General features: G+C 40.5%; 1 protein-coding gene across 2 annotated transcripts in view; it reads right to left on the reverse strand.

Moving 5' to 3' along the window:
• samd11 (sterile alpha motif domain containing 11) overlaps positions 1-27,232 on the reverse strand; it is a 90,822-nt gene that overhangs the window by 44,476 nt on the left and 19,114 nt on the right. For both annotated transcript variants that reach the window (XM_088331628.1, XM_088331627.1), the window contains exons 3-4: positions 16,886-17,061; positions 4,289-4,398 (exon numbers count right to left, since the gene is read on the reverse strand). In XM_088331628.1, the coding sequence (XP_088187754.1) occupies positions 4,289-4,398; positions 16,886-17,061 (286 nt within the window). The remainder of the gene's footprint in view (positions 1-4,288; positions 4,399-16,885; positions 17,062-27,232) is intronic.

Below are 27,232 nucleotides of genomic sequence, written 5' to 3' on the forward strand. Positions count from 1 at the left end.
CCCATCCCCTCTGCTTCCTCGGTCCAACCCCCACCCCCCCGCGCCCCATCGCCGCTCACAGACCCTCTGAATAGCCGCCGGCTGGGGAGCGAGAGCGCGAACGAGCGAGGGAAAAAAAAGAGAAGGCGGGAGGCAGCCTTCCTGTCTGTCCCTCAGATTTAATTAACGGCCTGCTCCGGCATAGAGGCGACCTCCTTTCCTTCCTGCACACACACAATACACATATGCATGTAGGCACACGCACACAGACATGAACACACACAGGCGGCGCTGTCCGCCACCGTAGCTGCCGCCAGCTCTTCTCCCCCGATGCCGCCAGCACACTCATTCATCTCTCTTTCCTCCGTCTCACTAATTCCAAATGTTTCTTCCATCACGCCATCGCTCCGTTGTGAGTTTTCTCTCCTCTTTGCCTCATGGACTTTCTGTTTTTGTTCATGCACACTTTAATTCTACACTATGGTGCAAAGTTGTGAAATTGACAGAGCAGAAGGAAATACTTAAAGACAAGAAAACACAAATAATCTCCAGATCTAAAAATTACACAGACACCTGCCACCGTTTTTGGACGGCAATCCTAACTTGTGGTGAATATACATGGGCACACGTTTGTGTAGCTTTTGTGGGTAATTGTGAATACAGTGGTACCTCTTCTTAAAAGCTTAAATAGATCCAAAATTGTGCTCGTAGCTTGAATTGTTCATGTAGCAAGCGTGTTTTCCCAACATGTAATAGTGGTCCACCCCCGTCCTTCCAAAAGCTTACGCCTGAATCGGAAATAGCTATAAAACACATCTCCCTGATTACTAAAATACATTCATAGTATTTAAACATAAAAAAGCATAGTAATGAGATAAATAAGATGATATCAACGAAATAAAATGCTAGTTTACTATGAGCACCATTACAATGGTGTGTGCACACTGCAGGGAAGAGGAGGCGTTTGCAAGAAGTAGTCACAGAGACTGAATACGTGCCAGTTTATCTGTTTTCCACATATTGTAAATGTTTTTGATCATTTCCCATTGAGTACGCCATAGAAAAATAATACAAAATGACCGATATTTACTTAGCCAGTTTGGCTATAATCCGTACAGTCTCTGTCACAGGTAGCAGACGACAATGTGGTCATAGATTGACAACATTGTCACGGTATTCTACATAATCTGTCTTGATGTGTGTAGGCCGCATTGTGTTTGTAAGGTTTATTATCGCTTGATAAGGAGGATTGCGATTATTATTGAATTCATTGTCGGAGGTTGACAGTTATAAGATCAAGAGACTGTTGACGATACTATAGCACTTGCCGTACACTTAAAAGTTACTGTAACTTTAAACTAATGTACGAACAAAAATATTTTACTACACAATTTTTTTAGATTTTTGCCAGTAGTAGTTTGCATACGTGAACTGGAAAGGCTGATGCTAAAGGTAAGCAGTCACGAGCGGTGAGCGAAGTCTCTGGGACTGCTCGTGAACTGAATTTTCCTTCGTATGGTGAGGAAGTAAAAAAAAAACTAGTGTACCAAAAATTTTTGTCTAGAGGTGCTAGTAAAAAGTACAGAGACACCCGTCACTGTGTTTGGACCTCAATCCTAACTATGTTGATCATACAAGGGCACGCTTTTGTGTAGCTTTTGTGAGTAATAACGAATATGCGTGCGTTTTTTCACTAGCAGACAGAATTAGAGACTGTGATCGGCTTGGGCTTGTTTACAGACACGGAGCAATGGGTGCAGGCAGCCTGTTAATCGCGGTTTAGTACTCAAACGGACAGATTTTCAGGTCCTGGACCCTCCTCAACACCCCCCGCCCCCTCCCTCTTGCAACGAACAATTTCAGCCAGCTCCTCTTTGGTCAGCAGCCTCCAAACCACCTCCTCGCACACTCTTTGTGACTTTACTCATTTGATTTGTTGTTTAAGTGTAGAATGATTGAGTCAGCATTCGGGGGAAAAATAAATTTCAAAACGGGGTGTAAAAATCAACCCATCTACCCACAATGCCTTGCTCTCGCAGGCACCGTATGGACAATTAATCCTGGAGACAAAAGAGGTGAGCGAACGGGGAGCGAGGGAACGGAGGTGTTGGATTATTTGGCGCTTGCTGTGATAATAGCTAATAGGATGAGAAGAGACAGGGTCACTCCAGGGCCAAATTTTGGGTGTTACCCACAAAGCTGAATTTTACATATGGAATGAAAACAAGCGCCTTAGATCTAATTATTGTAGAGTGCTTTGGTATCTTATAAACCGTCAAGTCAGGCTCTAAACATCTCTAAAACTTCATACACAAGATAAAAAAGTACCAGACTTCCTGTTTTTTTTTAAATCAATTTCAAGTCCTTACTTGTTCAGAATTGAATAAATACTGTAATGTTTAGGGGGTAAAAGACAAAACGATTTGAACTTGGAACAGTTTTTTTTTTAAATTAAAAATTGTTCAAATCGAGATTGGGGTCGAAATAGTTCAAATTGATGGCATTGCACCAAAATGATGATTTCCACTTTGTCATAAATTGACATATCTATCAAATCATCTTTTATATTATTTATTTCATATTATTGTATTATTGAGAGATATCCGGTAACGTCATGTTTACACAATTGGCAAGTTCATTCAAGTACCTGTGAAAAGACAGCAAAAAGTAACCGCCATTTCATTCCAAATATCATAATCCCATTAAGTCAAATTAAATTTAATCTGAATTAAACCGCTCCTCTTTTCAATCAAACTCCTCGAATTGCTTCGCAAGGCAGATTGAAAAAGATAATCCAATCAAAATTTGCGGAGAGCCTCACACGCCTAGAAATAGAATTTTTTTAAAACAATTCATGTACCAATTTGAATGGATAAACACCTACAAATTAATAAATGAGAAAATAAATAACGCAATAAGAAAAGTATTTAATTTATGTAAGTAATTAATAATAATAATAATAATAATAATTTCCTTGTATTGTCATTCTGTGTAACAATGTACACAGAACAAAATGTCGATTGCACCTGACCCGTTGTAGCGAGCCGATGCAGCCGCAGCCAACAGAGGGCGCCGCCGACCACTTTTTAAGTCTTAGGAATGACTCAATTACAGTGTTATGGTAACATTCTTTGGCAATCTGTTTTAAACACATTTTCGATAATCCAAAGAGTGATCTTAAATTTTTTATAACTTTTTGTTTATTTTTTTTAATTAAAATATCAATCTAATGTGGATTACATGACAAGACCCTCTAAAACAGTGCTATCGTTTGTGTAATCGCTAATGATTTCCCTAAGTGCTCTGCATTGAACAATAAAGGGATAGATGTGCTTTTATTGTCTTGAGCTCACACACTTAACACAAATGTCATTGTTAATTGTCACAGTCGCATAAAACTTCAGACCAAATCGCCATACTAGCTGATTAGTGAGGTCGTTTTCTAACCATATGTCTTTAATGGCGGCACACTATCCTCACACAGGCGACTTGACAAATAGCTGCGATTAAACGCTGTCTGCTTTCTGTCTGTAAGCTCATCACTTAGCACAACACGCTCCCTCATCTCACACGATTGTTTGGATTAATCACAAACAAAGCTATTTATTTTGAGGTACTTTGAAACAGGGGTCTTAACCACCAAAACAAATCTGCATAGAACTTAGGAAGAACTTAGAGAAACAGACAGAAGAGCGACCTTCAGGAAGAACTAAGAAGCTTAAGAAAAAATCCACCTAACACACAAATCAGAGCCAAATAGAAGAATACTGTGCATGGTGCAGTTTTGGGAGTAACGCGATACTTGAACGGAATGAATTTTCTCTGTACTTTAATGCTTTATTAATTCCATTTTTTAACTCATACGTTGTTATATAACTCATCTACTTATTAAAAGCGGTTCATGAATTTCAACATCATCTAATCAATACCTGTTCCCCCTCCACTCAGCAACACACCACTAAACACATGTATAAAGAGGAGTGGGCGTGTTTACAAAGCCCTACAAAGTACAACTAAATACAGTTACAGTGGCACCGTTTTAAGCACAGAGTATTAGAATTTCGCCTGACCGATATTCTCCCTACCGTATATGGTCATTTGTAACCTTGACTTTCAGAGTAACTTGCTACATTTGGGTGTCAGTAATCCGGGGGCTAACGGAAGTACTTTTTAAATGAAGTAACGAGTAATGGTAACTAATTGCTTTTTTTCCAGTAATGTGCCCAACACTGGCAGTGAGGAATCTACAGTTGTGAACCACACGCACACACACGCAGCCGTGCATATGCTACAATACTGGAGGTCCCACCTGTGTGTCCTGAACTGGCGTTGTGGTCGGAGGCTGACTGTCCCTCGGGTGTGCCATGCTGTCTGCTGTGGTGCAGGTTGGAGATGATTGTAGAGAGGTCACTGTCACGACTGACGCACACACACGGCAGGAGGAGAAGAGAAAACAAACAGGCCGTTAAGGACTCCCAAACACAAACCACCAAGTCCAAACCAGTGTGACATCAACTTTTTTACACTCTACTTACAATAGAGGCTGGAAATAGATGCCACTTATCCCCAAGGCAGCAGCTACAGGTGGCTGTGATGCAGACTGGCTCTTAGCTCTTACTGACTGACTACCGTATCCAGCACTTTTGGGCTCTCATCCTCACTCATCTTCCATACTAAGATCTATTATCCACCATATTCACAACTTCTAAGTAGTTTAAAAGCTTAAAATCTCATTATGCCACCTAAGAGACGGATGATGACCTCGAGCTGTTGGACAGAAATACTCGTGAAGAAGCCCAGAAATGAGTAAAATATTTTATTAAAGAAGTAATTCTCTAGTATTAATACATTCAATGTGAGGTATAGAATACAATTTTCTGTCCAGAATGTCTAATTGTAAATTGTATACCTTTCTTACTTATATAAGGCCTAAACCCATTAATAAGATGTAATTTTGTTACGTTTATTAAAAAGGATTTTTCAAAGCACTCCTTGGAGCTTGATCTAATTCTTGTTCACATTTCAAATGGGAGTCAAAGTAAGCAAAGTAAAGCTCTTAAAATTTTAAAACAACAGATCGCCAAATAGATATTTTGTTTAATTTCCATTCCGATGCTTGGGCAACCTTGACAACTTCCGAAGCATTGCGCTAGGTCAAACCTCAGTACCAAAACTGCTGTCCAAATATGCGATCCGTTTTAAGATGACTTTCCCTCCAATAAAGCTTATTTTTTGATGATATATCACGATAGTTAGATTTTTGGTGTTGAATTGTGAACACTTCAGTTCACTGTAGGGGGAGTCGAAGTGCATTGAAAGCTCGTTCTTCCTTTTCCTTGTTTTAAACCACCAAAAGGGGCAAAAAAAAACAAAACAAAAAATGCTTTACCTCCTCGTGTTTGCTGGCGCTGCCCAGTTCCCCATCAATTACCTCTTTCCCTAGCCAGCCGACCCACACAAGTGTGTCAGGGGGGTGTTTCATTTGCAATCTGATTACCATCCTGATCGCATTAAATGCCATAATGATGGGAAATAGCCGCTTAGCATTCAGGGGGAGTGGAGGAGCCGTGTAGTGGAAGTGTCGTCACACTTAATGGCAAACAGCTTGTGGAAAGAGAAGATTGATTTTTTTTTTCTTTAGCTCCAACCCAAAAGTCTATTTCTTCATTATTCGTTGCTTTTATCACCCATAACCCTTAAAAATAAAATTGGGGGCCATTTTTGTTAGTGTGTAGACTTCCTCTGTATATCATGTCAGCAGCCAAATTGATTGAAAGCGTTGCCGTCTCCAAAGGGGGTCTGCCATGACTCCGCAAAGCGGCGTTTATGGGAAAGAAGTGGTGAATGGTTCTTAGCTGCCACCACTATGACGATGCCGCACTGTTTGCGGCCGCTGGATTTGGCTTTTTTACGGCCTCGTGATTACAGGCTGTCGCCGTAATGTCAGGCTGCAGACCGCCAGCCTTTTTTCCACACGCTAACAGAAAAGATGAAGGGGAGTGTCGAGGGGCCTTAATGCTGGCCTCGACGGACATTTTTCAGTCGCACAAAAACAATGACTCAGAGAAAAGTCCGACAGTCACCTAAAGGAGCCTTGATTGGCCTGTGAACTGCAAACGTTGTAAAACAATGGCAGATGCATATTTTGGAACATATTGTATAAGAATAAGAAGCAGTCCGTGTCTGTGAGACCAATGCGACTTAGAAGTTACGGTATGTTTTCGAACTGTGGTTTTGGGGTTAAAATCTAGTGAATTAATCGTAAAGAAATGGATTATAAATTGAATGCCATTTTCTACATACAGACAATTGGTTGTCTTATTAATGATTGGAATTCCCTTTATTAAGCAACAATAAACCTTACAAACACAATATGGCACCTGTTTACTCACAACAAGACAGACTATGCAGAATACCATGACAAGACTAGCAATCTACGATGACGTTGACCGTAACGATTTGGATAAGAGCCGAAATAGCCAAGACAAGATCGGTCCAACAAAAAAAATGTATTTTTTTTTAATCCCCTTACAAAAATTGTTATACGTCGTAAGAGAAAAACTAAAATATAAGTGGACAGGTATATTACTACATTAAGTTGATGGTTTGGATACATCTTGGTTTAGAATTTCTCCAAATCTATGGTTTTTCTGCTCCTAGACCAGGGTTGGGCAAAGTTTTTGAGTCGCGGCGGGCAGCATTGGGTTGAAAATAGTGGCAAAAGTGTCGAGAAGGAAATATTTACAGGTATATATTTTCCCTCTCGAACCATTTGCCAATTTTGTATTATTTGGATCCACAATTCAAGCCTAAAATCCGATAGCCCGGCACAACATGAGGGAAAAATATTATGTAGGCCAATTTATTTTTTCTCAAATCATCGCTGCAATGTCAAAAAGACGTATTACTATTTTTTTTTTTTTTCAGGCAAAAATAAAAATAATTACTTAAAAAAAATGGAGAAAAGTATTTTTTAGAATAACAGCGACAATATGCTTTTATGAATAAACAAACATGCAGACATTTACGTTTTTTTTCTATAAATAAACCATTTAATACATTTTTTATAGGGATCAGAATTATAACCAAGTCATTTATTGATTCCCTTTTAAAAGCACTAAATTCAATGCATTGAAAAACTCCTAATTTAAAACAGCTGTGCAGAATTTTGTCTCCCCCGTTAAATTGATAAATATCTTGATAAATCAAATAAATACATACGTGAGAAAAATAGCACACATCTGTAGGCAGCAATTTAAATGTTGGGGACACTTGGGACAAGAGCAGAACCAAATCAACACATTTTTGTTAGCAGTACATTTTATTTGACCATTTAATACATATTTTAATGACATTTTTAACATTTTCGTTTGGCGGGACGGATAAAATAACCAGAAAGGCCTCATTGTGGCGAGCGGGCCATAGTTTGTCCACCCCTGTTCAAGACGGTAAGTCTTCATTGACAGTCTTCTATGATCTAAAAGGTTTTTGTTGAATCAAAATAAAACATTTTGCAGAGGTCAGATCAATTAATTTTATTCCATATATTTTTTAGAATATAAGGTATAGATTATCCCCACTGGTAAGTGTCAATTTTGCAAGACATTGGCTAATCAAAAGTGTAAAAATGATATGTTAATGTTTGAAAGAACAACCAATTTTACTCCCATTACATTTGATTTATAATTTTAATTTTTAGAATTTTTACGCCTGAAGCTTAGAGTTTTCTTTTAGTGTGGACAAGCGTCTGCCAAAGTTTGGAACAAACAAAGCGATCACAGTCTTCAAATTGTTTTCTTTCTATACCTGCATACAGTTCTAAAAAAGTCATTCAAAAATTAATCAAACACATCAAGTTTTAAATCATTTGTTGAAGCAATGCAGAACAGTGCAGCCAAACTCCTTGCCAGGTTTCTCCGCTCCATCACTCAAAGTAATCACGATAATACTAATGTGAACTTCTCAAGAAGGTTAGAGGTTTGTTATCCTGTGGCGGGTCGGCCGCGCTAAGCCGTGGACGGCAAGGGCATTGTTAGCAAAGTAATTAGCGCACTTTTCCTGAGCTGCCTGGGCTAATGAGGGGCCGAAGTCGATCTTCACCCTGTCTGGCCGTCGTCGGGCCGACCTATTCGCTTTCAGTGGATGGCGGCAAGGTCACATTCCCTCCGCCTCAGGACCACGGCCAGGGGGATGGAGTTTAAGACCTGCTCACCTGAGTCAGCGCTCTCACAAGAGCGGGAGCTCGGTGAGGATAGAACACGGGGAGCAGGGTATTATATTAATGTTGAGCCTGGTCCACTAATAAGGACATGATCCACTATTTCATCCTAAGCTCATCACGGAAATAGTCAACTGCACAGTTTCATCTATCCACTTGACTAACAAATTGCACAGAAATTAAAGTAATACGTTTATTCTGTTTTTAATATTGGACACCGGCTAAGGAGTTTGCAGAGGATGCCAGGGTTGTTTCTTATATGGACTTTTATTTCTCACTGTTGTTCGTTAATTTGACTATTATGCACTGTTTAAATAAATGTCACTATTTACCAATAAGGTATAATAAATAAACCAACACAGTGTAATATTCGACCACAAGATTGTCATTGTGTTGAGTAGTGCAATTGAAAACAAATACCACAAAGCACAAGCAAGAATAGAAATTACGGAGACTCAAAGTGACCAAAGTCCACCATTTTAATAAGGAAAAAAAAGAAAAGAAAAGAGGAAAACAAATAAAGAAAATTAGCAAAAAATACGATACAAGAGGAATGATAAAAAGAAGGAAAAGGGACAAATAGGGAAAAAAGAAAGAAAAAGAAGGGAAAGTAAATTAAAAAAAGCAGAAAAGGGGAAAAAGAGGAAAAAGAAGACAAAAATACAAAAGTAAAAAAAAGGAGCAATAATAGCTCGATCTAGGTGAGGTGTGAAATAAATACTCCTCGACCTACGTTTAGTTAAAAAATGAACAAACTGTTTGCTTGCTTTATCTCTGGATCCAATTTGGTTCGAAGCCATTGTGCAAAAACACATTAAATTAAAAAAAAATATATAATAATAAAATAAGATAATAATAATAATAATAATAATAATGTAAAATAAGAAAAAAAAACATTATTTGTCAACATGAATTTGTACTCAGAAAGTTTAATGTTTTGTTTCTTATTCTGTATTCATAAAATGAGCAAAATAACCTGCAAAACGAACAAGAACGTTTGAGAAAAAATATATATATATTTTATCTTAAAACATGTTTTACTATATTTTTCCTGAAGAATTGGAATTGACTTTTTTCAGTGTTGATATACAAGCACTGGGGGAAAAATATGATGAAATGAAAAGTATAATGTTTCAGCAAATGATCTCCCAAAAGGTAAAACAATAATTAGAAAAGCATATTTTTACACATTTTATGGAATTCTTAAAATCTTTTTTTGGCAGTGTGGCCCCTGCATGATTGGACAAAATTATTTCCAGAAAGCATTTGTATACTACAAAAGAGAACAGTCCAAAAAAAACAGTAAAGGACTTAACAGGAACACCAATAAGCACCTCGCTGAAGCTTTGGCATGCAGAGTTTGAGGTGGCGATGCTAGATGACACAGAATGAGCTGGCAAGAAGACCCTGACGCCACGTCTCACACTGCCACTGGCAAAGTGCTGACAGACGGACTGCAAGGATGTGAAGGTGCATAGGGGGGAGCCACCAAGACAAGCGAAAAAAAAGAGGTCGCAAACGCGATGTAGCGCCAAGATCTTTTCCCAGTGTACCCGACAAAGACAACTGAACACTCAAGCCATTCAAATAGGTATAAAAACGAAACCAAGCATCAACATAAAAAAAGAACAATCTCATTATAACATTCTATAACACCAATGGCAGTAGATCAAATTCTAAGTCAGAGAATTGTTTTCTGTTTGAAAAAGTAATCTATAAAAACAGTTAAGAGTATAAAACTAGCACTGGTAAGATAAAAATGTGAAACTTGAAAGGGACACATATCACAAAATGTGATCACTAGAATTTGCGGTATTATGTAGTAAGGGGGTCCGTAATTATCAGGCTCTTTGGCACGCCCTAGTGGCTACCCGGCACTTTTTTCAAATATGTTTGATAATGGAAAATATTATGGATTCTCTAAGAGGACAAACATAACACAAATATTCTTAACGTTTGTCAATGAATAAAGATATACACAGCTTATATTTATAGTATGTGCTGCTTTCTTCATAAGGCTTACATAAAGTTTTTATTTTTTTGAGGCTCTAAAAATATGGGGTCACTTTCCATTCTTTGATAAAAGCATAGTTGTAAAGATAAAAATGCTGTTGTTTTTTTTTTTTTAAATAAAAATAATTATTATTAACTTTATCAATGCCTCGACTGTACTTTCTATTTATTTTACAACTAATTTGATTAAAAAAAAGGGAAAACACACTATTGTCTAAGTGACGGTAAACTTTTAAACAGTATTCCAATTATTATTATTTTTTGGTCAAATATGCCTCAACATTTTGCATTTTGGGCGTGGTGCAACCTAAAACTAGTGCTGCAAGGCACAAGGAAGAATACAAACTACTCAAAGTGACCTAACTGCACCATTTTTCTTCTCATTTTTTTGCCGAGCCTTTTACACGGTTTCTGTTTTTGGGGGGTACCCGAAGAAGCAAGATGGCGGACAATCATATCAGCTCACTTTAGTAGAGTCTCATTTTATGTAAAATAAATACAAATTTCTCGACCTATGAGTGTTTAAAAAAAGCATGTTTGTATGACAGTTGATGTGTGTGTGTGTGTGTTTTTTAGAGTAAGACCTCGGTTATCGCGGTTAATGGGGACAAAAACCACCCTCAAAAAGTGAAAATCTGCGAAGTAGCGACGCCCCTTCCAAAAAAAAAAAAAATCTCATCTCATTATCTGCACCGCTTATCCTTATTATTCGCGAGCGAGCCCTTAACCCGCGGCGCGGGTACTTTCGGGCGCTATACGCACGACACCGCAACGGTCTGTCGGAAGCGCAGCAGAATGCGCGTTCACGCAAGGGGGGGAGGATTTTGTACGGGAGTTGAATTTGGGCACAGCACCGGCACGCGGTTTTGGTGCGGCCTCCGCTTCACCGCCGTAATGCATAATAGTCTTTGAGATCCCATCAGCAAACACGAGCTTTAACGTGCGCCACGAGCACCATGCTAAGCCGGCAGGGCTCTCGACTTACTCTGGCTGTGCTGATGTACTGGTAGCCCACGGCTGCCACTGCTGGGTCCACGCGGCTTCCGCTTCACGGCCCCCTAACCCCCACAGGTCCCCCCTACCCCTTTTCCCCCATTGAGGGCCGTGTAGCGCCATGTAGAGCCATCGCGGCCCGAGCGGGAGGCGTGACGTTGGTGACTTTTTCATCCGCGTTAACAAACGCATTTTGTAGAATACGATCGCGCTTTATTGTTTAAATAAACGCGTTATATAGACTACGATCGCCCAATTATTTTGATTAGCTCGCTTTATGGTTTCAATAAGCGTATTATATAGAATACAATCGCTTTTGTCGGAAGCGCAGCAGAATACGCGCCGTGCTAGGGTCGTCGGCCGAGGGGATTCCCGCAAAAAGTAGCGACGCCCCTTCAAAGAAAAAAAATTTTTTTTTTTTCTTTTACCATTACACACCGCAAAGCTCTGAATCCGCGAACGTCGAACTGCGAAGTAGCGAGGTCCCACTGTATTCCCCCCCAATTATTTTTTTTTTAATGAATTACATCTTTTTACCACATGCGTGCACAAATTAATACACAATGTCCCTTTAAGGGACGAGGATTTGCTATTAAAAAAATCTATTTGTTTAAAAATATCAGTGATTTTTGGGGAAGGTGGAAGGAAAGAAATTTGTACTAATTGCGTAAGGATGTGCTCTCTCTGATTTATCAGTGTTCTGGAATCAATTTTTTCAAAATCCAAATAGGACCTACCTTTTTATCAACACAACCTTGAATGTTAAACTTGAAAAAACATGGACAAATAAAAGGGAAAAACGGGAAAAGGAGAAAAACTTCTATGGCAAAACAGGAAAGGCTACTGACTAACACACCAGTATGTTTCCAATCTGCTGATGCAATAATTTTTTTGTATTTATACAGTCACAGCTGAGCTGACATAACCATGAATGCTAAAATAAAAGTATAAATTCCAAAAACATGCATTTCAGGTGAATTGGCCGGTCCAAATTGTCCCTAGGTGTGAATGAGCGAATGAGTTGTCTGTCCCTGTGTGCCCTGCGATTGGCTGGCAACCAGTTCAGGGTGTCCCCTGCCCACTGCCTGGAGATGGCTGGGATGGGCTCCAGCCCCCCCGCGACCCTAATGAGGATAAACGGTACGGCTAATGAGATGAGATGAGATGAGATGAGATAAAAAATCAACAACCTCAGTGGAAATGTTTAAATCTAAACTTAAAACTCACTTCTACTCCATAGCATATGAATAACCTACTCTTCTCGTCGGCTGAAAAATAGTCTGTGTAATATAGTGTAATAATCTGTGAAGCCCTTTGAGACTCTTCGTGATTTAGGGCTATACAAATAAAAATGACTTGACTTGACTTGACAACAACAGTTCACTACAACCGGAGTGGTGTATGGGATATTGGTCATGCCCACTCTGGTTGAGTCATCAAACCATTCGCTTTAAATGTTTTGATCAGTGTACTGTGCTTTGGTTGGTCCCAAATAATTATATTCATGTACTTGATAAAAAACAATATATTTTCAAGCTGGGCAGCACAGCGGCTGAGTGTGGCACAGTTCTAAGGTCATGGGATCAAATCCAACTACCAGCCTTCTAGTGTGGAGTTTGCATGTTCTCTTCGTGCTTGCGTGGGTTTCCTCCAGGCACTCTGGTTTCCTCCCACATTCCAAAAACATGCATGGCAGATTAATTGGCCAGTCCCAATTGTGCCCTAGGTGTGAATGAGCGAGTGAGTTGTCTGTCCCTCTGTGCCCTGCCTACTGCCTGTTGATAACTGGGATGGGCTCCAGGACACCCTGCAACCCTACTGAGGACAAGCGGTGCAAAAAATGGATGGATGGATATCTTCAAGCTGCCTTCAGATTATCTTCAGATTTTTGAGGGATGCAGGGTACCGAGTACTTTGCCTACTTTTTGCAGAGGAAAACCGGCGCCAACAATACCAAAAGCCTTCAAACAAAAAATGCTTCCAGAAAGCCATAAAGCCACCCCTGAAGCTTACTAATTAACACTAGGATGAAAACATTTCCAGTAAATTCACACCATCCGAGAAACCGTGATCCTTTCCTGGAACACAAACTATGTCCAAATTGGTACAAATAAACAGCTTTTGTGGTATTTGTTCTTCATCAGATTGACCACAACATAATGCAAACCAATCATATGGAAAAAAACATAAAACTCAATCATTGAGGTTGGAGCATCCAAACAGTTAACGGGTAACCAGTTAATAACTCTGGCTAAAAAAAAATCAAGTTGAAAAACTCAGCATCAAACACAGTATCTGCTACCAACTAGTTTCATTTGCATAAATGTGGGTGACACTGCGGATTGAGGCATCGAAAATGATACATAATGTAAAATAAACGTGCTGGAACTTGTGCTTAGAATTACACAAGTTCAATTGGTTCATTTAGAGGAAGGTCCCTGGTTTCCTTATATTTGCTTTGCCACATTTAGTTCTGTAGGTCTCATGGTGATTTTTCTCACAGCTTTTGATCACTTTATTATCAACATTTCTTCTAAACGAATGTGATTAAGTGTCAAATGATGTGTTAAGGCTGTGTCTATTTAGAAATTTATACTTGTCCCCTCAGAGATGATTGCTGGGTAATTACCCAAACTCTTTATCAGCACTTTTTAATCAATCTTTAAATGAGCTGAAAAATAAAACAGAGAGAGTAATTGATCAGCGTAAAACTAATCCAACAGAAGTGTTATTTCATGTTTCAGTCACCTGTGGCTCAAATAGAATATAAAGTGAAGAACTGAAGAGATCTAAAGCATGGGTCTCAAACATGGTCCCCAAGGATACTAGCTATCCCCATAAGAACTTAATTGAATTGTCTTTATTGTCATTGATTACAACGGAGTAAAGATTAAATGCCACGAGATTAGACAAGGCACTTCAGGATAGACATGTAGTGAAGACTTTAAAGAGACAAAAAGATAAAAGGCTATCAGGATAAAAGGTGTGTAATATTTACAATGTAGTGCTTAGGGACTGGCCTTAGTGGAAATAATAGTTTGTGAATGAAAAACAATAGTGTATTGTAACAATAAGGCAATGAAAAGAAGTGCAATAATATTTAGTTTTAAGTTTCAAGATATGTTTTCACAGTTTTGTGTGCTCATTTAGTGTGGTGATGGCCCTGGAGAAGAAGCTCTCTCTGAGCCTGTTTGTCCTAGTTTTGGGGGACCTGTAGCGCATGATTTTCTACTAATTTTTTTTTCTGATAATGAAACCCTTAATAACAAAGTAAAAACATAGTAATAACATGATATGTTTTTTTTGTTTTTGTTTTTAGAAATGTATACAGAGCTGTTACCCCTTTGCTCTAGATAGGAAAAATAAGTAGATCTCAGCTCCAAAAAGGATGGAAATCCGTGATCTATAGCGTGCTTTTGAAGGAACTTTTTAACCGTGAAAGGTTATGTTAAGACGACAGAATTCAGACACTTTCAGCCTAAATTTAGACGAAGGTTGTCGCGCGCGACGTGACGTGTTGCTGCCGCCGCGGTTCACCTGCATGCTTTTCGCATATACATGCATACAGACGCCCTGTATTTTTCACATCCAATGGCCAAATCCAATTTGTTAAGACCCTTCCGCGACTCACTTACAAAGCTGCGGTCAATGGAAATCGCATTTCTGTGATTGGACATCCCATTATCCCTTTCGTCCAGACCTGCAAGGGCGGATAAAGCTGGGTAAAGACGGGTGCCCAGGAAAAAAACGGAGCCACGGCTCCCGCGAGTCCGTCGCCTTTCTAAAGGGTAAGAGTCTGACATATTAGTCATAAGTGTTCTTTAAATTCATTATCATCTTAACACGCCAGCGGCGCAAGTGTCAGGGGGGGGGGAAGCCCTCTTTAAATGAGGTTAGTGGATCCATTTAAAGCGTCACAGTTGGTGTGCTGTCCGCTGTGTCACACGCAAGTCTGAAGACATGAAAAACATCCTTGCCGCTAATGAGCTTGCACAGGCTGCTAATAATGCAGCTATGGGGACTTTCTGAGGTTTATCAACCGATGGACGCCACATTATAGTCAGACAGGATGTCATATTTTGGAATAGCACAAATTATTTTTTTTCGGGGAGCGTCAAGTGATCACAAATTCATGAGGGGCCTCTCCTGAAAAGTCACATGAAAGACTTTTTGCAACGTGGGAAAAATTGCATCTAATTTTCATCCATCAAGGAGCAACAGCCTGTTTGGCTCATCTAGTGCGGTGACCTCCCCCTGACCCTCACTCGGCCTGTGAATGACATATATATGTATATGTGTGTGTGTGCCCATCTCAGAAACCGTTAGCATGATTTTTACCAGGCAGTTCTACAAATCTTAAGTTTACTTATGTGTGCGGTTGATTTGATTAGATCAAAATTTAGTTGACCATTACCTTATTTCTTGGTGTATAACGCGCATTTTTTACCTAAAAAAAGAACTCGAAGTTTGGGAGCGTGTTGTACACGAGGTTTATGGTAATGTATTACCCTATTTGTGCAAGGATTGATCAGTCGAAAATCATCGCTGATCACCATCAGAAACCATTGAGTGCAACAGAAATAGAACAATGGGTCGCAGCAGTGAAAGCGCAAAATTCTAACCCCAGTGAATTAGTTGACATATGAAAAGGCATTATATTGTATCTTATTATCTTGGTAGAAAATATTTCTTCAGCTGAGGAATGAATGAATGACAAAACAAATTAAGATATATTTAAGGTTGAATGAAAGCCATATCGTATTGCACTATTGTCTTGCACCTACAATCTAGGCCAGCCTCCAAGCACTACCTTGAAAATATTTTGCCCTTTTCTCTTGAGTTTTTATTTTTAAATCTTTTTGTTTGTCTTTATTACATGTTTATCCTCGAGTGCCAGGTTTTAGCTTGTAGTAAGCAATGTTCACTATGTTTTTTTAATGACAATAAAGACAATTTAAATTTGAATGTACAAAATATACAGCAGAGTATATTCACTACATTTACAAAGCAACAGGGCCAAGAACCCTGTACCTGTGCCAACACGAAGAAATCCATCATACATTCTGGCTGTGGGACAAAACTGTTTAAAAAACGTCAAAAAGGCAGTCAAGTATAGTGCCAACAGCCAAACAGAAAGACCCAATAGTCACATGAACAGTGTGTCCCGTGCTGGAATAAATCTCTTCATCTTCCAACTACGAAGCATCTGAGCTAACCACTCTCTGCAAACCGCTTCCAGGTTCAATCGGAGACACAAAGCATTCCAACTCCCTCCGATATGAAGAATAGACTTTTTCTATTTTTGCTAATGTTAGTCAGTCCACTTTTTAATTTGTGCGAGGTTACTCTGCGGCAGTGGTAACACTTCCTTCCATTAATCCCAGTCTCATTTATTCTGTTTGTATTAATTAATCATTCTGTGCTCAGATCCCCAATTTTGATTAATGGGCTCCAAGAAAGGATGCCCGCTGGCTCTAGTGGCCATTTCACTGTGTGGCACTTGAGCTGCGAATGATGTCATAGTGACTCATGTATTACGTGTGAAAAATAGATTAGTGAGTCAACACCATGTCAAGATGGATGAAAAATATTGAGAAAGGAAAAACAAAAACAAAAGCCGAATCGACGTGAGAGAAAGACTTGTTGGAGAGTAATCCTGATCGCATATCAAAAATGACATACCTTTTGCGTACGATACTGTAATGAAGCTCGTCCTCCTGCTTAATGTGGCCGTGGTCCCCGCTGGCCCGCTCGCTGCCTTCACTGTCATCACTGCTGAAGATGGAGGCCAGCTCCTTCTTGGGAACGCGATTGGGGGGCAGCGGGATGGTGCGCTTCTCAGCCAGGCGGCCACGGTTCTGTACAACAAGCCACAGGAGACACAAGTGAGCATCTTCTCACATTTAGCAAGTGCAATGTTGGATCACTTCATTTCCAAATAGCAAATCTCATCAGGGGTTAAGAGTCCCATGTAGGGCCCGGTCACACAGCCTTTCACGGGCGTATCGAGGCTGAATCACGGCCAGAAATTTCTGCCTGTGAAGCAGACGCTGTTGGACGCTTTGAGATCGCCATACAGACGAGATACAGCCGTGCTTTACACGCGGTCGGAAATTCACACGCAAAAAGTTTTGCGCTGATCAAAACTTTAGACCACGTGTAACCGCGGGCGGCACATGTGGTACACACGAGGTAATGACGCGGTACAGACACGGAACGACGTGCTACGGCCGCGGCCAGGGCGTGGTTACACGCGGGTAGGACACGAAATTTTAGCGGGTAATCGTGGGTGGAGCACGGTCATAGCACGTTTGTTCTGCGCCTGTATCGCGGTATTATCACGTGAATTAGCGTGTGTAGCGCGTGTGACGGTCAAACGCCTTTCTCCGCGTACATACAGCGCGATTTGCCGAGCACACGTCAGTTGTGCTCGAGACGTCAAGGGGTAAACATGGATCCCCGTCACCGTAGTGACCTCGTCTTGATCCATTTTTATTTCTTGACATTTCTTTTCATTTCATAACAAGATAATAAAATAAATATGAAAAACTATTACAATAATAACATATTGTCTTCTTCGGTGCCATTGCTTGAAATCTTGATCTTCACGGGACTGTGTCTTGAGCGGTTATGATTTCTACAGCCCTGCTCGGCAGCTTTTATACCCGTGGTCCACACGCGGAAATGACGCGATGAGGAAGCGGAACAGTCGCCGGCGTCTGTTTTGCGGGCATACCACCGATGAACAGCGGGTTGGCCAATTTTGCGCATTTTCCATCGCGGGCAACCACGGGCAAAAAAAATTCGCAAAATTTAACCCGCGATACAGACGCAAACGGCTGTGTGACCGGGCCCTAACCTAAGAAGGGGTCTCCAACCTTTTTGAAGTTGAGAGCTCCTTATGTTGCTGTTGGCGCGAAGGGCAACTAGTTTGAAATTAATTTCTAAAGTAACAACTTAGTACAATGTTCTTGATATGTCTTTACTAGGTTGTAGCCATTAGAAGTAGATTTAAAATAGTCTCATCATGCCAATTAGAAATCAAATTTCCAATCAGAAATTACACATCACTGGTGAGCTATTTTACGAAACTGCGGGCTACCCAGGCGTTCTTAGTGGGATACCTGCTCTACAGTATATTCTGGGGAGGGTGCTCCGTACTAAGGAAAAGGACAATGTAGTATTTGATTAATTATTCCCCCATATCAGTTTGAAGTTAAAATGTCTTTGGGCTCTGTAAACCTGTTGTTGTTGTTGTCATTTGTAAGCATTTTTCAGTAAATCACCCACTAAATGGAAATCACAGTTTGAGCTTGTGCAGAAGTACTTTATGCAGTGGCCATTGAGACCACATTTTATTATTTCAAGAAAGCGAAAACAGGAAATTTGGAAGTACACATGAACATGTACCTATACTCAGTGTCAGTATTATCAATTAATTCCAGGTACTCAAAACTGCAGTTAATTAGTACCGCCCCCCTTTTGGCTGTTTAGTGATCAAGAACTCACAATATGAATAATTTGAAAAACAATATTTAATTTAAAGCAAAATAAATCAGTTTGTGTCAAACACTCCACAGTTTCTTACAGGTGATAAAGATTCTGCTAATTGCTCTAAAGTTGTATTTTCGAAAATGGCTTCAATCTCAACTGAAACAATTTAAAACCTCCGAAGGAAGAAAAGACTTATCCACGTGGTTGGATCAAAATCAGTGTTTTGAGATGGGTAAAAAAAAGTTCCGGAGTGAGCAGTTGAAGGGTTTTATTACAATGAAACAAAAAATATAAATGCAACATGATAATCTGGGCTTGTGAGTACAGAACAAGGCTGTAATGGTTTCTCGTGTGTTCTTTCAAAAAGAGGGACAATCATAAAGGTGGTAACCGTAAGTTTAAAATATTGTACTTGCTGACGCCATCTTCTGGCTGAAATCATCAATACAACCTCTGTCAAGCTGCCTGTGTGCCACGTGCACATGCTAGTCTCTCTTAGACGTACTTTTTTTAATCTTCTTTGGGGTTTGGCATTTGTACTGTATTTCAAACATGTTCTTACTTTCACTATTTTCATACTAGAATTTAAGAAAACCTCGAGCACGCGTGAAAATTAACTAAAATAAAAAGTCAAGATCCATTTAGGATTTAGGGATGTGCTCAATGAGGGTAATGCAGTGATGTGGTATCAAGGTTACTCAAGAGTAGAGTATTTGTAATGGTATCGATCTAAAGAAACTGAAATTGAAATTGGGGGATTAAAACTGTCCATGAACAGCGAGCGAGAGAGGACAAATGATAGGAAAAACTGAAAAGAAATGTTGAGAGCAAAAGCACGTAAACAACCAGACAATGAATGGAGCATGGGTTTGTGTTTGTGGAAGAGGGGCTAAAGGTCAAACTGAATGATGGGGGGAGAAGAAAAGACACACTTGTGAGAAGAGCTGACTGTGAGAGACGACATAGAAGTTTCTAATGACCTATAAACACCTCGTTTTTTTCACCTGAGAGTGTAAAATACAGTTTTAATGAATACAAAGCTTTCTTTCATGTTAGAAGGGAGCCCGATATTTTTGGTACACTATGGCTGTATTGCAAAAAACACAATAGTCAGCAAGTCTTGCCAATATGTCAAAATCTAGAAAGGATTAAGGGATATGATCAATGAGGGTTTATAGTGATATGGTATCGAGGTTACACAAGAATTGAATATTTGTAATGGTATCAGTTGAAATAAACTGCAATTGAATTTGGGGGATTAGAACTGTCAATGAAAAGGAAGAGAGGGAGGAAAGACAGATGATAAGAACTGAAAAAAATGTATTGGCTTAAAGCAGGGAAACTCAGTTTGGCTCTGGGGCCGGTTCCAGACTTTTTGTTCTGAGGTGAGCCGGATCAGTTGAAGAATGTCAACTCCAAATTTTTAGCTTTGTTTTTCAGTATTATGCTTTATTATTCCGCCTACATAGTCAAATCAAGTCAAGTCTACATTAGTACCCTACGTATTATATCACGGATGACATAGGATATTTTCTAAACACAACACATATATTTACAATCAATGGGGATAAAAGATTTTCACTCTTGGCATTGAATGTGTTAACTTGTTTATTTTACCAGTTGAATGAATACGGTTTTACACCTGCACCAACTCACCACGCACCAAACTCAACACTGCCCTCTAGCAACCAGAGAGAGCATTTGATTTGCATGTATTTGAAAAACTTTTGATACAAATGAAGAGACTCGCTTCTTTTTTTGAGATATTCAGAAGTCTATGGTAGGCCTTGTGTTTTTACAAGGCGGTCTTAGAGCAAAAGCAACCAGACAATAAAAGAAGCACGGGTTTGGGTTTGCGCGAGAGGCTAAAGGTCAAACTAAATGGTGGGGTGAAAAAATAGAAAAAGAGAAACTTGTAGTAGGAGGTGTCTGTGATAGTCAAAGTTAAATTCCTCCCTCGTCTCTAGGTTTCTCTGTACGCCGACATCTCCGCTTCTACTCCGGGACGCCTTCAAGCCCTGCAGCTATCCCTTCCACCACACGCAATCCTGCTCCTCACTCCCTCCCCTAAATCCCCCCTGCTTCGCCTCGCCTTTTGCCTCCCAGGAGGCGCTGCAGCGTGAGTGGCAGGCGGGCAGGCGGCGGGAGGAGGCGGTAGTCGGGGGCTCCTAGCCAAGAGCCAAACAGGTGCAGCCCCTCCGGAGTCTCTCAAATGGCAGACATTAAACAGAGTCGGGAGAGGGGGGGGGGGGGGGGGGGGACGGGCGGGGGCTGGCAGAAAACATCCCCCAGGATGAGCAGGCCACAAACTTCTGCCATATTTCTTCCTTTACTATTCCGACGTTGGCCACAACAGAAAAACACTTTGCCCTCTTCCTTCTTTCCAGTCGCTGGGATGACCGTATTTTCCGGACTATTAGGCGCACCTAAAAACCCTAAAGTGGACAGAAATTTAAAAATGCACCCTATAACCTGTTTTGCCTTATACACTATAGAATACGATGGATAACATTGAAAATGCAGTGTTATTAAGTGTGCATTTCGACACGAGGTTTTACGTTACCATATCCGAGCAATTACTGATCTACCTATAATCATCACTGACCCAAATCACAACATATTGTATGCAAAGGGATTCAAACCCATGTCACGTGCACTCTGGCACTGGACCACTGGAAGTACAGATGACATAAGAAAAGGCATCAGAGCTTTACCACTACACTATATTTATTTACCGTGCCAGAAACATCTATCCATCCATCCATTATCTGCACCGCTTATCCTCAGTAGGGTCGCGGGGGTGCTGTAGCCCATCCCAGCTATCTTCAGGCAGTGGGCAGGGGACACCCTAAACTGGTTGCCAACCAGTCGCAGGGCACACAGGGACAGACAATTCGCTCGCTCATTCACACCTAGGGGCAATTTGGACCGGCCAATTAACCTGATAATATATGTTTTTGGAATGTGGGAGGAAACCAGAGTGCCCAAAGGAAACCCACGCAAGCATGGGTAGAACATGCAAACTCCACACAGGAAGGCTGGTAGCTGGATTTGAACCCATGACCTCAGAACTGTGCTGCACACGCGCTAACCAATGCTCCGCCGTGCTGCCCGTGCCAGAAACAGTAATTTGCAATTTGCAAAAGATGGATACAGAAAACGAAAGTCAACCAACAATATATATATATATATATATATATATATATATATATATATATATATATATATATATATATAAATAAAACAGAAACGCTATTGACGTGAAGAAATGGAAGGACTGATTAACCTATCATGATGCAGAGCAAAATGCACTATGCAAATCAGTGTTTCTGTCACAGTGAGTAAAAATTGTGTGATAATGAGATAAGCTCGAATGCCTTTTCGTACGTCATCTGTACCACTAGTGGGCTTGTGGTAAATAGTCGGGGCTCAACACCGTGACCCAGATTTTGCGATCTTGATCAGCGAACTTATCTACTGATCCATCATAGCACTCATATATATCATGAGTGTATAAAGAGCCCAATTGTTACATACTAAAAAGCACGGTAGCTCTAACTGTAGTCTCAATTTCATGCGCCCAATATTCCAGTGCACCTTATGAAAAATGTATGACAAAGGACTATTTTTGGGGGACTCGCCTTGTAACCTGGTGCGCCTTATAAGTACTCAACTACTGGAGGACGGCATGCTGACCGCTTTGTAATTTGATGGTTTGCGCCAGGAAAGGTTGGGAGGTTTTGTAAACAAGAAACAAATCAAGATCACGTCAAGCACGGCAGACCAAAACGCTTGCATCTGCTCAATGCAAATTTTGAGTCAAAGTCTCTTTCTTCCTCTTGTTAAAAGAGAAAGGCACATGTGCCCACCTCTCTTCTCCCACACACACGTACATAAACACACACGCACAAACGCACACCTGTTCCCGGTCTTCACGCGTTGCATTTCCCCGCCAAAGTGGGGGATTTTACTCGGAGCACGCCAGCGATATAGGGAATACAAGAATAGCTTGTCTGAACACACTCGTGACTGAGACTATGAATGCTGGTGCGTAGACAGCCACCCACATTGGCTCTGACTGAGCCAGGCTTACATTCTGCCGTTACCCCCAATCGCCACGCACACATACACGTCCTTGCCTATCCCGTAAAGCCCCAACGCTTTCTTTAGTGGCAGTACCGCGGAACTTGGGTCAAGCTCCCACTGCTTCCGGCAACACTTCCTCAACGAGGGGGAGGGTTTGCCCTCGCAAAAACACAAACAACACACCCGTGGCGGAAGGATGGATGCACATGCACACACCGGCTTGTGTGTTTGTGTGCTGAGGCAACACTGCTGTGTGTGGCCAGCCTCTTTTCAGACACGGAAAAAAGTCTCTCATAAAAGTCCCACTAAAAGCACCGCTATGAATATCGCCTCCCACGCGTTCCCTCTGACAGTCGGGCAGCCAAGTAAAATATCTGCGCTTCACATTCACGTCTTGGGAAACACTCATGCATGCGTGTGTTGTTAACCAGGCATTGAATACACTGCGATTGCAGAAGATACCCGGGAGTAGAAAACAACCTGTAAACCAGCAGTGTCCAAACTACAGCATGAAAGCCACCTGAGAACTGACAACCATATTTAAGAGTTCTGCAGGAAGAACTGAAATCATACTAAAGAAAACGTGTTTTCATAAAGTGTACAGCTTTTCTAAATATAATGGGATGTGAAAGAGAAATATTTTTTCTTCTTTTGTGTTTAACATGTGTGTTTGATGCTTTGAGGTTCTTATTACAATAAAACAGATACAAACTGATAAAACTTAATTTTCCCGGCTTGTGTGTACAGAATAGGGCTGTGCGGGTTTACTAGTGTGCTTTCAAAATGTTTGTCAATCATTTACAAACCAGAGGGTTGCGGGCTATGACAAAAACAAAACACAAGTCAGTGGAAACTTCCCAGAATCCCAGCAAGTTACCGGTAGTTATTTAATTATTTTAAGGATAATTGTCCAGTGATTTTGAGACACTATGCAACAAAACAAAATAAATTATAAAATAACTTTCGACCCAATAGTGAGCCGTTTCCTTTTAAAATAAAAGTTCTTTTGACCGTTCACGAAGACCTACGCCGCTCCCTGACAAGGCAACCACTGCCACAGGGAGGAGACCTTCAAATTTTAAAAGAAAAAGCTATGGTGTCAGAATGCTGACATCATATACATAATAATATAACAATATAGACATACTTTCCGCATCTAACTTCGAACTATAAATATAAGATGATTAGTAGGCTTTTTTTCCACGTTACCCAAAAAGTGAGCTCCCTTGCTGTCTCATGTGTTTACAAGTCGTGCTTGTATGTAAAACAGAAGTGAAGGCTCAAGAATGAGACTTATCCATCTTAAATGGGACTGTCCGAAGGAAAGCAAACTGTTGGGTCGATGGTCACTCAGATTTGGGGTCAAATATCACTCAAAGCCTACCTTCTGAGTGTCATTGCATAAAGTTATCAACCAAAGTAGTTATTACGAAATGTCCAAGAATGTGAATTTGGATATGTTCTAGTAATGAGGTCTCAAACTCCACTCACTTGCGGGGCACTGAGCTAAGTTTGGGTAGTTGGGCTAAATTTAAAAATTGCCAGACAACATCAAGATTTAAGAATAAAAAAAAACATCAAGAATTAATATGAAAATCAACCAATCAGGAATAGATTAATCCAAATCAGCTCGGCCTGCACTTAAAGAGACATTGTGTATTATTCAGTGTCTCCTGGTGGTAAAAAAATGTCATTCATTTGTCACAGATGGACGAATTCTTAGCCAAGGATTGACTGGTACTCAAAACAAAAGCATCTTGTTTGGAATAGACGACCACTTTGGCAAGCGAAGACTACATTGAAAGAATGATTGTCAATCTCTGTAAATCTATTTCTGGCTTTTAACTGCGTGCTTCGTGGAGCAAGCAAATAATAAGGGTGTGTTTTTTTCTTGTTTTGATTCTTTCCCCTAGCTTCCCTTGCGTTATTTCCTGAAAGGTGGCCCGCCGCTGGCTCCAAGCAGCATTAGCAAACTCACACCCTCCCTCACGCACGCACGTGCGCACACACACAAGCACACAAAAACACGCGCTTGCAACGCGCACACGGACGCTGTGGTAGCCGCCCGTGACATTCCTGCAGCTGCGGCGCTAACTCCCCCTCGCACGCAACCCCCCATCCTGCCTCCCCCCCAGCAAACTCCCTTGGGGCCGAATGCCTAATGAGTCACGCGCCTGTCTACCGTTACTTCACCGCGTGTGCGTGTGCGCGTGTCCATGCGCGCCTTCGCGTTTGCGTGTGCGTGCACTTTTGTGTGCGTTAAGTCGTGATGTGTCGTACGCGAACGAAAAGAGTTTATGAAACGGCTCTTAGACGTTAAACGATGGAAGCCGGCTTCCCGCTACTCAGGTTCTATTCCAGACCCGTTTTTTCTGCTGCAATTGGTCAATATGCATTTCCCCCTCGCGGATTCCTTGTTGTTGACTTTAAGTGTAAAAATGCAGGGCAGCACGGCAGCGCAGTGGTTAGTTTGTGTGGCACAGTTGTGAGGTCATGGGATCAAACCTTCCTGTGTGGGGTTTGCATATTCTCCCCGTGGTTGCAAAGGTTTCCTCCGGTTTTCCACCGGGCACTTTCCCACATTTCAAAACATGCATTTCAGGTTAGTTGTCCCTAGGTGTGAGTGAGTGAGTGAGTTGTCTGTCTCTGTGTGCCCTGCAACTAGCTGGCAACCAGTTCAGGGTGTCCCCTGCCCACTGCCTGAAGATAGCTGGAATAGGCTCCAGTACCCCTGCGACAGATAAGATTACTTCCTCTACCAAACATGCAATTAATAAGGCACACTACAAATAAAAAGCAGCAGTACATAGAAATAGCAGCAAGTTTTCTTTTTTTTTTGGAGTATGCATATAAAAATATAAAAGTATGTATATACAAATATAAACTATATAGGTTTCAAGTAAAACATGTATTATATTGTATCTATTTGATAAAAGGCAGAGGGATGGGAGGGGGTACAGCAGTAAGAAAGTTCAGATTCCTTACAGCCTGATGGAGCAAACTGTCCTTGAGCCTGCTGGTTCTAGTTCTGAGTAGTTGAAGAAAATCGATCTATTTTTCCTGTGCTTTTCAGGGATAGTGTGTTTCAAGATGAGCTTTTTTTATGAAAGTTTATTCTTATATTTCATAGCTAATTCTTTGTTGCACGGAAAAGTAAATCTCTTTAAGTGACATTTTGTTGTGTCGTGCTTTTTCAGAGATTCTGAGTAGCTTGACGTTAAAACTGTTAAGTAGGAAAAAAAGTTGAAATACTTAAAAGTTCACTGTGGAGTAAAAACATAAATGCTATCATAAAAATTGATATTTTAGAATTAGTAATTTATTTTTTGCATAATGTCATGTTATTACATGTATTATGCTGATAAAAGTGACCCCACAAACCGGCTTCTTTTTTTCCTTTGGTTTTTCTCCTTTTTTCTCAAGAGTTATTCTTCTTTTTTCTTGCTTTTTTGCTTTATTCAAAATAAAATTATCTCCTTTTAATTTTTTTCTAATATTTTTTTCTTCTTTGTTTCATTTTTTCCTATTTTTTTTTGCTTTCCTGCTTTCTCCTGTTTTTCTCCTCTTTTTTATTTTTTCTTCTTTTGTCTAGCTTTTTGCTTCTTTTTTTCTTGCTTTTCCCCTTCTTTTTTTCTCTCTGATTTTCCCTTTTTCTTCATTTCTCTTTTCCACTTTTGTCTTTTTTCTTTTTTTGCTTTATTTTCCTTTTTTTTAAGTCATTTCATGGGTGCATGCATGCATAATAATTGGCAAAATGTAAAGGAAGAAGAACCATCTGAAGAGCGGTCTGGGAGCCGAAAGAACTTCTTTGTTGGAAGCCCAGCCCAAAAGAGCCAGTTTTTGAAAAATAACCGGAATTCCCTCACTATTGGCGTGAGCGCTTTGGGTAAGGAGGGAGGGGTTTCAGAGATGACCGTGAGGCGTGGGGGCTGCGCTGCAGTGTGCACAAGGCATGAGGGTGGAGTGAAGCGGTCCTTTCCAGGCTCAAATAAAAGCTCGGCGAAAAAGGCCAAAACAAACACAATGTCTGTGTGTACGAACCTGTGGTTCACTTCATCACTATGCACATTTTTTTTTGTTCAGTCTAGTCAACTCATGTCTGGCCTTGGTGAGCAGTAATCCAGGTGACTTTTTCAAAGATTCGTGTTTGGATGATGATTAACTGTTTACGGTTAGATTTTGATCAGTCACTGTGCAAACATGACCTACGTAACCTGATTACAGCCAATTACCCGATTAAAGTAGGAGTTTCATTAGAGTGTTTACAAGTTTGGCGCTAACCACGATTCCACCAGGTAACTCTCTAATAGGCTTGGTCTGATTTGCTTGATATTCCCGTTAATATCTGTGGTAAATAGGTTTTTAGTGCTGACAGCACATGACTAGAATACGAAAGATCTCAAAACAGCATGTAGACAAACACCGCTGAGAATACTCTAAAGAAATGCA

The sequence above is a fragment of the Urocampus carinirostris genome, chromosome 3 (genome assembly GCF_059441175.1).
Source record: "Urocampus carinirostris isolate Australia breed hairy pipefish chromosome 3, RoL_Ucar_1.0, whole genome shotgun sequence".
Lineage (NCBI taxonomy): Eukaryota > Metazoa > Chordata > Actinopteri > Syngnathiformes > Syngnathidae > Urocampus > Urocampus carinirostris.